General features: G+C 48.8%; 1 protein-coding gene across 1 annotated transcript in view; it reads left to right on the forward strand.

Moving 5' to 3' along the window:
- The window catches only part of HIPK2 (homeodomain interacting protein kinase 2), a 132,582-nt gene that overhangs the window by 104,830 nt on the left and 15,728 nt on the right, over window positions 1–12,024 (forward strand). The window contains exons 7-11 of the mRNA XM_059817194.1: window positions 809–971; window positions 3,546–3,765; window positions 5,632–5,753; window positions 10,342–10,484; window positions 10,861–11,040. Of these exons, the coding sequence (XP_059673177.1) occupies window positions 809–971; window positions 3,546–3,765; window positions 5,632–5,753; window positions 10,342–10,484; window positions 10,861–11,040 (828 nt within the window). The remainder of the gene's footprint in view (window positions 1–808; window positions 972–3,545; window positions 3,766–5,631; window positions 5,754–10,341; window positions 10,485–10,860; window positions 11,041–12,024) is intronic.

Below are 12,024 nucleotides of genomic sequence, written 5' to 3' on the forward strand. Positions count from 1 at the left end.
CATTGCTATATCAATAACATTTAAAGGAAAGTCTGTATAGAGGAAGAAGCTGTAATCTTTCCTTCCAGAGATCCAATTCTCAGTCTGAGATAACCTCAGAACCTGATTCCCTCAGGACATTGATGAATCTGATTTGGCATAACCTTTTGTGGTATGAATCGTCCCATTGACTGCAAAAGGACAGTTCATGTGCTTTAAGATAAGCATCTGCGGAAGTGTTTAGCCAGACAGGGGCAATGTTTTAACTGCTTGGCTGGACTCAGCTCTCAGTGAACTACTTTTTAAAAGGAACAAGTAAGATTTTTCAGGGGTCTCTGACCAACGATAGTAAAAGTTTTCCTTGCAAAACACTTGTAAAACTACCTTTAGGCTTACACTGAGGCAGAAAGCGTGAGTTGTCTTTTCCTGTCAGGATCAATCATCAGAAAAAACAATATTTTTCTTTCTGGCTCTCTTTCACTCTTTTAAAATAGTCGCTTTGTATTTCTTGCCCTGACACCTGAAGACTGACAGATTTGCTTGCTATCTGTGACTTACATTGCAGTGCTCAGACTCATGGGGGCACCCAGGAGGAGTCCCAGAGCAGCCGCTCTCACCTTGATGCCCATTTCACCCTCTTCAGTACAGGGTTAATCTGACTCTCACTGGTTAAGAGAGACCTGCATAAAATAGCAAAGGGCTTTAAGAGCCAAGAAAGTGCCAAGCCTGCCATTGAGAGCTAATGCAGGGCCACTGTGATGAACTGTTACCTCTGTTGGTCGGTTGGTTGATTTTCTGACTCTTCCTTGTCTCCCCTTTCCTTACACAGTGTCAAGTCCTGCTTCCAGAACATGGAGATCTGCAAGCGGCGGGTGAATATGTATGACACAGTGAACCAGAGCAAGACACCATTCATCACCCATGTAGCCCCGAGCACATCGACCAACTTGACCATGACTTTTAACAACCAGCTGAACACAGTCCACAACCAGGTAAGGGCATTGATTAGAAGTGGCCAGTGCTTGAAACGTTTACGTCAGTAGGGTCTAGAAGTTGAAAAGCAAAGTAGCATCCCATTTAACATGCCTGAAAAAAGATGGTACTTTTTTAGTCTCCTTCCTCCACTCTTCCTCATTCTCTTTTCTTCACGCAAGCCGTAATCTTGTGACATTTTGTGCGACGGTGCAATGTTGCCCTCGTTGTTTATGTTGTTGGGGGTGATAAATCCTGCTTACTCAGGAAGTTGCTATGGGGAAAAGCTCATTAGTCCCTTAATGCAGCAAGCAGGACTGCACTCCCTGGGTCAGGCAGAAGTATTTGTGATCTTACAGCACTTCTTCAAATTGGCGTTGAAGTAAAAAGAATTTAAACCCTTCTGTAACAGACACAGCACTGTAACCGATTGACAGGAAAGAAGAGTTTAGTGGTAATATTTATTCTTATCTCTCATTGGTTTTACTCCAGGTGTCACAGTTGACATGGGGACCCTGTGCACATATCCCCACTCCGAACACATTGCATGCTACATTGGTGGGCTCTGGCTTTGTAATCATGCTTTGGACTTTTGTATTAGTTTGACATGCCCCAGTGTTGGGGGGTGCTGCGTTGATAAATTTTGTGTGACTAGCAAGCTAAGTTGTTTACTGCAGTACTGTGTTACAACAGTGAAAGGAAACTCTCCAGGGACAGCACTCTAGGAGACTGAAGCTGAAGAAATACCTACTGTCTTTTAAGCCTTTTGGGAACAAGCTGCTCAAAATTCACTCTGGAGGTTGCAGGTGGCATTGCGGAAATGATGCTTGGAAAGCAAGAGAGCTAAAGGAGTCTGTGTAGATGTACAGGGTGTTCCTGTGTCACTCAGAAATCCAGACTTCATGAGTCAGTTCCTGATACATGTGATCACAGAAGGTCTTTTGGAACAATTCATTAAGCAGATGCAGACAGAGATAGGTCATGGCTTGGTGTGATAGGGTATTAGTTACAAGCACTTGTTCCCTTTCTTCGCTGTTTCGGAGATGCTGACTAAAGAAATGCATGCTACATGTTGCCCTAGGCCCCAGCTGCAGGGCAGAGACACCATTTGTACCATAACTGCTAGCAGGAAATGCAGACTTGCTTTCGTTTCCTCACAACTCACTTGATGTTAGGATTGGTTGTTGGATGGAGAGGTCCGTGGTAATCTCTGAATTCTCATAAGGGGGGTGTATTGTGAGCAGAACCGGTATCTCCAGTGTTCCTAGAAGAAGTGGTAGAAACCTTTCCAGGAAGGGCGTTCTAATTTGAACAAGCTCTAAACCTTTCACTGTTCTCTTCAACATACCGCTCATCTTGGCTCTCTGGTGCTCCCTGTCTCTGCAAAATATCTGGGGACTGCCTCCCTCCAGTTACAACTCCTGAGATTAGGAGTGTGGGAGCTGTCGTGGTTGCTGCTGAGTGTGTTGCACAGGGGAACAGATTGCGCTTCTCCGCCTCTGCACAGAGAGGGGAGGAGGAGGAAGAAATGTTTCGCCGTCGCATCTCTTGTGGCTGTGGTTGTGGCTGTGGCAGTGCAGCATGGATACCCTTCCCGAGGCCAGGGGCAACCAGGGCAGGGCAAAATGCTGAGCCTGCCGCCTCCTGCAGCTTTGATTAAAGCCTCATCCTGGGTTCATACATTCACCATGACAAAGTGTTGTCTCACCTATCTCCAGCAGTGGTGCTGGTGCATTTGGATGGAGGGGAAAGGTGGGCCCTGGTCTGATAGAGCCTAATTGCCTAAGCATGAATGCTAAGGGCATGTTTTTATAGAGCAGTGGCAGAGCTGTTGTTTGTCTGCAACTGTTACAGACTCAGTCCAAAGTAAACACAAGTCAGCCTCAGATTTCTAGATGTTTTGAAGAACATTGGGCTGATTTTTGTGGCTTTGCAACATCCTCTGCTGGAGTTTCTGCTCTAAGAGATTTTGAAGTCAAGCCAAGCAAAGTTTGGACTTTGAAAGTATCATACTGTTATGCCTTCTGATTCCTTTGAATTCAAAGCATAATTCAAGGGGCGTGTGCCATCTTAAATACAAGGTAGAGGAAAGGCTGCAATGAGTCTCCCCTCTTAGGGTGAGGCTTTGCAGGGTGTGGAGGTGCTGAGTTTCTTTTATTTGAGAAATGTGAGCTTCTTCTAAAGCTGTGAGCATGATGAGAGAACAACATAATTTGGGGATAGTAGCATTTTCTGAACCCATCTTCATCATGCTGCAAATCAGAGCCGGTTGGGCGATAAATGGGGCTACAGTTCTGCTGTGGAGAACACGCTACATCTCTAAGCAGTACACAGCAGCACTGCGTGGCCGGAGGTCTCGTGGCATGCTACAGCTGCGGTTACTCAGGCAGATCGTGCTCCTTTCCCCATCGCTGCCCTTGCTTCTGTGCTCCTCAGTGTCCTGCTCTACCCCTTGTTTGGTTTTGGTTTGCTGGTTTTTTTTCTTTATCTTACACTATTTTACTTTTTTTTTTTATTTTTGGATTTTATTTCTTCCAACATACCCATCTCCCTCATTTTTGTTTGTTTTTGTTTAATTCCCATCATTCCTTTAGACCACCAACCTGGCTCCCACCTCCTCCAGTGCCACTATTTCCTTAGCCAACCCCGAGGTCTCCATACTAAATTACCAATCTGCACTCTACCAGCCCTCAGCGGCATCCATGGCTGCGGTGGCCCAGCGGAGCATGCCTCTGCAGACAGGAACAGCGCAGATCTGTGCCCGGCCCGACCCCTTCCAGCAAGCTCTCATCGTCTGCCCACCAGGCTTCCAAGGTAAGTAACAGCATCACCAGGTCTCAGCCAGTAGCTGCTCCCTCCCCACTGCTGTTTCATCTAGCTCTTGTTGGAAACAAGCTTCCTTAGTGCAGATCATATGGTAGAAAAATTGCTGGCCTAGTAAATAAGAGCAATGAGGTTTTTGCAGATAGAAATGTTTGCAACAGTGGAGGATCTTGCAGGCATCTTCAACATCATGGGTTGGATGTGGCTGGTCTAAAACAATGGGCCAGGCACTGAGACGGGGTTGGGGGAGAATATGTCATATTTGTTGTCCTTTGCCCTGAACAGAAACTTTGAGGCTCTTTTGCCTCACTTTAGTAAACTTGAAAACTTTCCCCCACAACAGCGATAAATCAGTACTTAAATAATGAGTTCATCGCTTCTCAGGGATTCAGTTGTTAAGAGAGGGATGGACTCAGGAGGTTAATGCAGCAGGAAGTGTGGTGCTGGTGAAGGTGAGGGTTTGCTCCCATAACAGATACTTGTGACCATTTATCAGTACAATTCCTTCAGCTCCAGCCCTGTTGCAAACAGCCCTTCTTGTATATACCAGTGGCAGGTACCATTGTCAGACAATTGGGTGATGATCAGATTTAGCCACTTGTCCTTCTCTTGACTTCACATGCTGTAGCAATTTGGAAAAACTAGCCAGGTATCTTCTCCCAAGTGATGAGTGACAGGACAAGAGGAAATGGCCTCAAGTTGCACCAGGGGAGGTTTAGGCTGGATATTAGGAAAGATTTCTTTACTGAGAGAGTGGTGAGACACTGGAATAAGCTGCCCAGGGAGGTGGTGGAGTCACCATCACTGGAGGTGTTCAAGGAACGTGTGGACGAGGCATTGTGGGACATAGTTTAATGGGCATGGTGGTGTTAGTTGATGGTTGGACTTGATGATGTTACAGGTCTTTTCCAACCGTAGTAATTCCGTGATTCTGTGAAGTGGTCTAAATAGACCTTGGTTCAGCTGGTGTGACTTCTGCTCTTCATTTCTACAAGCCTGTCTGTGCAGCAGTCTCTAGGCACTTGTTAAATGTTCTGCAAGATCATCAAAGCTCTTTTGAACTAGGGGAGTTTAGCTTCTACATAGTTAAAATGCATCTCAAAGGTTTGGCTTCAGAAATGTATTGCTAGAATATGTAAGCTAACATCTTCTGCTTGCTGTCTTGAGAAAGCTCTAAAGCAGAGAAGGTAGCAGAGGCTATGGGACGCACTAAGGTGGTGGAGAGGGAGGTTTCCTCCAGCTCAGTTAGGCTAATGCGTGGCTGAGTCAGCAGTGGTTGGAGTTCGGGGTGTGCTAGATTACATGATCAAATCAAAGCCTTTTAAGTATGAGTCCTGAAAAGCTGTGCAAGAGAAAAATCACCTATTCCCATCAAGGCTGAGTGAGTGCACAGTTCTGAATTCCCATCCCGCTGTCCCACTTGGGTCACAAGAGAGCATTCTCTCATAGCAAGGGGTTTTGGCTGGTAAGGACCATTTTCTATTGTCAAACCAGAGAACATAGGGGAAGAGAAGCCATTCCCTCCCCTCTCTTCCTTTTCTCCCTGTACATATTGTATTGAGATGTTTCCCAAGGATTCGAGGTACCCTGAAAATATGAACTCAGTTAATCCCTTAATGTCTTTGAAAATGTCTTTTCTGCACCCTTATGCGTGTATCGTGTTTATCAACATTTGATGGACATCTTTGGGCTGGGGTGGAGTATGTGGGACTCTGAGAGCTCAATTTTTCGGAGGGACTGACCACTGCAATTTAAGTGGACATCAGCGAGTGCCCTTAGGCACCTCTGAAAACCAGATCCCCGTTCCTAGCAATGCTGTTGACGGCTAATGCTGTACCTTCTGTGCTGGTGGAACAGGGTTACAAGCCTCCCCTTCGAAGCATGCTGGGTATTCAGTTCGGATGGAGAACGCCGTTCCCATTGTCACTCAGGCTCCTGGGGCCCAGCCTCTTCAGATCCAGCCAGGACTCCTCGCACAGGTAAGGACCTCTGAAGACACCAAGCTCGGCAGGTATTTTTTGTGTTATTTAGCTCTTGGAGGGTGAGGAGAATAGCTTTCTCTGAGGCCCTTCTGTGGTGCCGTTCGGAGACTTGGGCAGCCATATAAGGGTCTCCAGCTTTCTCCAAAATGTCCAAACCTCACCAGTTCATTGTTCAGCTCAAAGGCTATGTCAGAGTTGCAAAAGTCTCTGGAAAGACCTCCTTTCCTTTTGCCTTCTCCACTGGAATCAGTGGGAAGCCTCAGGGGAAGCTGTGTCAGGCCTCTGCTGAGGACAAACTGGTAATAACCTTCCTGCATCCTCCTGAACTCACAGTCTCAGTGGTAGTTTGTGGTCAGGAGTCGCACTGGTGAGTTGCATGCTGCCGTTAAATATCTTTCATGCTTTAAGTTTGCACCCTTCTGCTTTATGAGTTGCCCCTCTGCTCTTAAGTTTTGAGAGAGATGTAGGGGGCAGAGGCAAGGGCCCCACAGCCAAGGAACTCTCCTTGTCAGCAGCACTTGTTGGCACAATTGTCCAAAATGCACTCACGGGGAAAGCATGGGTCCTCCCAGGAAAAAAAAACAAATGGGAATGGGTACCATCGATCACGTGCACATCCTCAAGGGGAACCCTGAAAAAGGAGGAGCAGTTCATTCCTCCTTGTGCTGGCTTCAGTGAATCTGCCCCTCCTGGTTTTCAGCTGGTGCCATGGCACCTCTGCCAATATCAAGCATGTTTCTGGCAGGAAAAAAAAAAAAGCTCCTAGTATACTTATTAGGTTGTGCAGCCTGGAAAAGGTGACCTACAAGTCAAAAATGCATGCCTCTGACTCAGGATTGGTTGATCTGCCATGCTTTCATTAATGCCAGCGCCTTCATATGCAGTCGAGTACCAGCAGACTTCAGGGTTTAGACCTGTGCCTTGCATTGCAGGGTAAGACTGTTGGTGCCATTGCCTTTCTTTGCCAGCTGCCAGTCGCACTTATCTGGGAAGATGAATCAAAACACAACTTGCAGCCTGGGTGATTTCCATTAGCTAACGTGCCCTGCCCTTTCCAAATAGCAGAGTCTTTGTTAGAGGGCTGTCTGAAACATTGAACCTATCTCTGTTGCAGCCTGTTGTAACAACCTGCGTGGGCCAGCTCTCTTCTTTGGTAGGAAAGAAGAGCCTAAGAGGCAGGGGAAACAAAAACAATGGCAAAGTGAGAAGCAGTCTGTGCAGGCACCTATCGCTTGTGCAAGAAATCAGCCAAGGCAGTGGGTGAAGGAGGTGACAGAGCTTTGCATGGCCCTGCCATTCTGCCAGGCCTCCTGAGGCTTGCTGTTACATGGGGCTTGAAGGGGTGAGAGCTGGGTCTGAAGCATCCCAAAGGCAGCAGCATCCTGAAAGATCTTGAGACCTCCAGTCCCTTCTTTGTTCTCGAGGTGGCCTTGTTGGGGTCACCACACAGTCTGTGGGAGGGAGTGTTCAGAAGAACCTTTGCTACCAATTACTGTGCTGCCCCCGCTACATGAAATCCCATTTCATGGGCTGCCCCTCTAGTACTTTTTACTGACATTTTATTCACTGTCACTTCTACAAGGGAATTTAAGCTGTTTCTGAGAAACACTCCTCACTTGCATAGATTTTTAATTTTTGATTTAATAAAGGAGAGGCAATCTGCCTGTTGATATATCTGTCTGTCTCAGGCAATGAGAAATGCTAGCTGCCGCTCTGATGGCAAGGCACTCTGATTGATGCCGGTGGCATCTGGTGTCCGCGGGCCTCGCTCGGTTTGGGCTGAGCAGCTGGTCTGATAAACAAATCTGTACCCAATTCCTGTTTCCTGAATGGAAAAACACAGCTTCTTTGTAATGCATTGTAGTCACATCTGATGTCCGAGCGGCTGTGTGTCTCTCTTTCAGCAGAGAGCTATTCCTCTCATGCACAGCTGCTTATCTAATGCTCTTCAGACTGGACCGTGCAATTGCTCCAGCTACTAGAGGGACTGTCCCTCACAGAGAGCGTAGCGCCTCCGGAGCCCACTTCTGCCTTTTCACCCACCTTATCTGTCCCCCTGATTAGGCATGATGCCACTCCTTGTGCTCCCAGCACTGTGTAGTACCAATGGGCTTTTAGTACCAATGGGCTTTCTCCCCTGCCCAGCACGTGGCGCAGGTTGCTATGCTTGCCCGCATCAGGATGGCTGTGGCTGGCAAAGCCTTACTGCATCCCAGTGCAGCCAGCGTCCAGCTCTCCCTGTGCATTTTGTACGAGACCAGCAGTCCCAGAGGAGGGACAGGGGAAGGAGGTCCAGGAGCTGGAGGGACCCAGGGCAGAGGCAGTGATGGATTTTGAGCAGTATCTGTGCCATCTGTGTGTCTGCAGCCTGTGGCGTGGAGCTAGACAGAGCAAGCAGCCTGCAAGATGCAGAGCCAGTGGTGAAAGTAACTTATTTGTAACTTCTCTTGGTCTGTTTTCACCCTCTCAAAGCAAGTGTGGTCCACATGCTGTATGCACAACAACCAGTGAAAGGAGACTGATCCTGTCTTTACTAATAGCTCTTCTGCAGCTTCAGATCGCAAGAGACAAAGCTGTACAGTTTTCTGGCAGGCTTCCACGACGTGACCCAGAACTGTCCCCTGTCCTTGAATAATGCCCTGAATTCTGATTTTCTCTCCTTTTAACTCCTTCCCAATAACACTTCTTCCACGGAGGTCCTGCCACTGGCTTTCAGAACCAACACACTTATTCCATTAGTCGTTCTTGCTCTACATCCTCAGCACAAGCTCCCTTGCACTGAGGGACCCACCACCTCCTGAGCGCAGGGTCCAGCGCAGCGCTGCGCTGCGGTGGCACAATTTCACAGTAATGCAATAACTGAGAACAGGCTGCAGCTGCCGGCACAAGCTTCCCGTGTGTAAGCACAGCACACTGTGCTAGTGGATCAGCCTAGACAAGCCTTATCTGCAGATTAGATGATTCAGTGGTCCTTACCTAATAAGTGAGGAATTTGTGCCTGGACCCTGACACTGCATCTAAATTTATGCGCCGCAGTTGGGAAAGGAGCTTAGATTTGTTCAGTTCTCTTCCTGAAAAGGGAGGAAGCAGTTTTCTCTGGTAGTCCCCTGGGACTGACTGCAACAGTAGTTTAGACTCCTCTTTTAAATCAAAGCTGGAAAAAAGGGAAAAAAAGAAAAAAATAAAGCTTTTTTCCTCCCTGAACTTTTTGCATCTTTGCCTCCTCCTCCTACCTGCTCTGAGCAGCACCAGTCTGTGGTTGTGGCTCCTTAGATGAAGAGCTCTCAGGAGCCCTGTGACTGTCCATCCTTTGCAGATGCTGCTGAGAGGCCTCACCATAGCAGCCTTTTCATCTAACTCAGCAATATGGAAAATTACAAGGCAAACTTTGGAGCAGAACTGGGAAAAGGGTTGGTTGGGTTTTTTTTGTTGGGGGGGTGGCTTGGTTTCATTTTGTTTTTTTTTACTGGGGGCTAGGAGGGGATTATGGCGATAGTTAACAGGATTCTTGTGAGGATGGAGAGGGGGACAAATGCATTCCTGGAAAAAGCCTCCTCTCTTTAAAATTTAGCCTCCTTAGAGCTGTGAGATAACACAACACGGGTCCAATATAGTGGTGCCGTTTGGGACTAAGGAGGGCCATAGCTGGCACCCCTGTGTTCCCCAGCCCAGGCAGTGAGAAGCTGCTGGAGCCACCTTCAGGCAGCACATAGCAAAGAGAGTTTCCCAGGTCAAAAAACCAATCATCTGACTCATGTGTGGAGTCACTGGAGCAGGACAACCTGAGTCATGCCTGTGGCAGGGCAGCTGGAGGGATGGTTGCATAGCAGAGCAATGGCTCAACTCACAGGGCAGAGATTTCCACCCCTGCAAGGGGGGCAACCTCTCAGAAAAAGCCGGAGAGCACATGGAGAGGAGAGCCATGCGATGTGTAGCCATGCACAGCTCCACTCTGCTTTGGCCGGGGGGCTCCAGGTGAGCTGGAAGCAGGCAACTGGGCTCCTTGGCCCATGCAGCAAGATGTTCCTCCTGAGGAGCACTGACCAAGACTTACTCCCTTTTGGTATTCCCAAATTCCTCTTTTTTTTCCTCCTTGCAAAAGCCTTGCAGCCCCCTGTTCTCTTTCCTGATCCTTGAAAAGTTCGTTCTCCTTTTAAGTTCCTGAAGTCCTTTAGGTCCTGTTGGGGCGGGAAGGAAAATTGGCTGTAGAAGGGCAGAAAATAACAAACGGACTATAGTGCCCAGCTGATCTGGAGAGTCAAAATTAAAAGGTGCTAAAGAGTTTGATGTTTGGGTTGAAATGCCAGCTGGTTTCGATCCCTCTCATTCCCAGTTTAACCTGAAACACAGCTGCTGCTTTGGACAGCAGGGATTTTTTTTCCCCTCCTTTGTGCTCTCTATATTGATAGCTTTTACTGCTTTTACTGTTGTTTCTTAACAGTATTTGTCATCTATGACTGAAAAGTGGTAAGAGCTAGGTAGTATGACCATGATCATTATTAGGAGCCCGAGATGAGCATGCACCACCACTACCCTCGCTGTATGATGCCTCTTGTTAAGAAATTGTTTTCCCTCTGTCCGACAGCAAGCGTGGCCCAGTGGCACTCAGCAGATCCTGCTCCCTCCCGCCTGGCAGCAGCTGACCGGGGTGGCCACCCACACTTCTGTCCAGCACGCAACCGTCATCCCAGAGTCCATGGCGGGCACCCAACCGCTGGCAGACTGGAGGTAAACTGGAGGTGCTTGGAGGCTCCCTGAAGTACCCAGCAGTGCCGGAGGAGGCGTGAGAATAGCTGGGGCGAGAGGGATGGGGTCCTGTGAGGCTGCAGAGCCACGGGGAGAAGGGCAGAGGCTGCAGCCTGCGACCCCCCTGTCTGAGCGCTACGGGCAGCTTCTCTGTTCCACGTCCCTGGAGCGGAGTGCTGTGCCCACGCTGCTCCCTTCAGTCAATTCCCCTGGGGTAAATGGCCCTCCCTGGGGGGACTGGGAGCCCAGCGGGCCCTGGAGGAGGGTGCCTCAGTGAAGGCGGGGGGAGCCTGTGAAAGAGCCTGCTGAAGAGCCGCCGATTGCATTTTAAACGTGTGCCTGTCTCCCCCCTTTGCAGAAACACCCACGCTCACGGCAGCCATTATAACCCCATCATGCAGCAGCCCGCGCTGTTAGCTAGCCATGTGACCCTCCCCGCCGCCCAGCCCGTCAACGTGGGTGTTGCTCACGTCATGCGCCAGCCGCCCGCCGCCGCCACCTCCGCCAGGAAGAGTAAGCAGCACCAGTCGGCACCCCGGTGAGTGCGCACGGCTCCCGGCGCTGGCGTTGGTCGTGGCGTTGGTGAGGCAGGAGCCCGTACCTGGGTTTTCTGAATGCAGCCCTGCAATGCAAGCGTGCTGACAAGGGTGGTATTCACTGACATCTGTGGGGCAAAATAAAGTTTGTTCCATGGCCCGTGGGTGATTAGATCACGCTTTTTGTGACTGGACTCTTTGCTGCCTCACCTTTTCCATACCCAGGTCAGGAGAGCAGGGGGTAAGAGGTAGTCAGGCGCATTTTATACCCAGTGAGCATCATTTTGCACGGGAGTTAGTGGCTGGAGGGGATGCAGGATGGGAGATTCAGGCCCTGTTTATACAGCTCATTACGCTGCTGTGATTACCTGAGGCCTTGTAGTCACCCTAATTAAAAATGTAACTATATTCTTAGGTCAGCGTGGCTCAGTGCCCAGTTGCCACACCTTTTCTTCCCACATCATCTCGAAGAAGCATTCCTGAGGTGCAGTGTCTGCATTTCCACAGGGCAGTGCACCTCCAGGGGACTGCATCTTCAGGAACATGTGCCTGATGTGTGCATACAAGATCTGCCCTTTCAAAAGCAACAGGGCGATGACCTACCTTCTGAGCTTTCATGCCACGCAGAGTAGAGGACTGGGGTGGCTTTAGGCCACCTTCAAGCTCTCTAGCTCCTAACATACGTGGTTGACCCCTATCTTCAACAGTACACACCACCAACAGATACCTGCACTGGCCTTTTTATAATCATGGCAGCATAAAACAGGGAGCATTCTATAAGGACATCTCATACAGGGGCAGTCCTTAGACACCTAAATCAAGCAACTCTCAGTAGGACTATTTGACTCTGCGAAGAGGAGGCTGGGTTTTGGTTCATACTATGTCATGTGGCACAACTCAAACGATAGGATGATTGTAGTGCCTGTAATCTTGCCTAGAGGACAAGGCTGTTTAAGATGTATGTGCAGCTGTTCTGGGGAAAGTCC

The sequence above is a fragment of the Gavia stellata genome, chromosome 4, assembly GCF_030936135.1.
Source record: "Gavia stellata isolate bGavSte3 chromosome 4, bGavSte3.hap2, whole genome shotgun sequence".
Taxonomy (NCBI): Eukaryota; Metazoa; Chordata; class Aves; order Gaviiformes; family Gaviidae; genus Gavia; species Gavia stellata.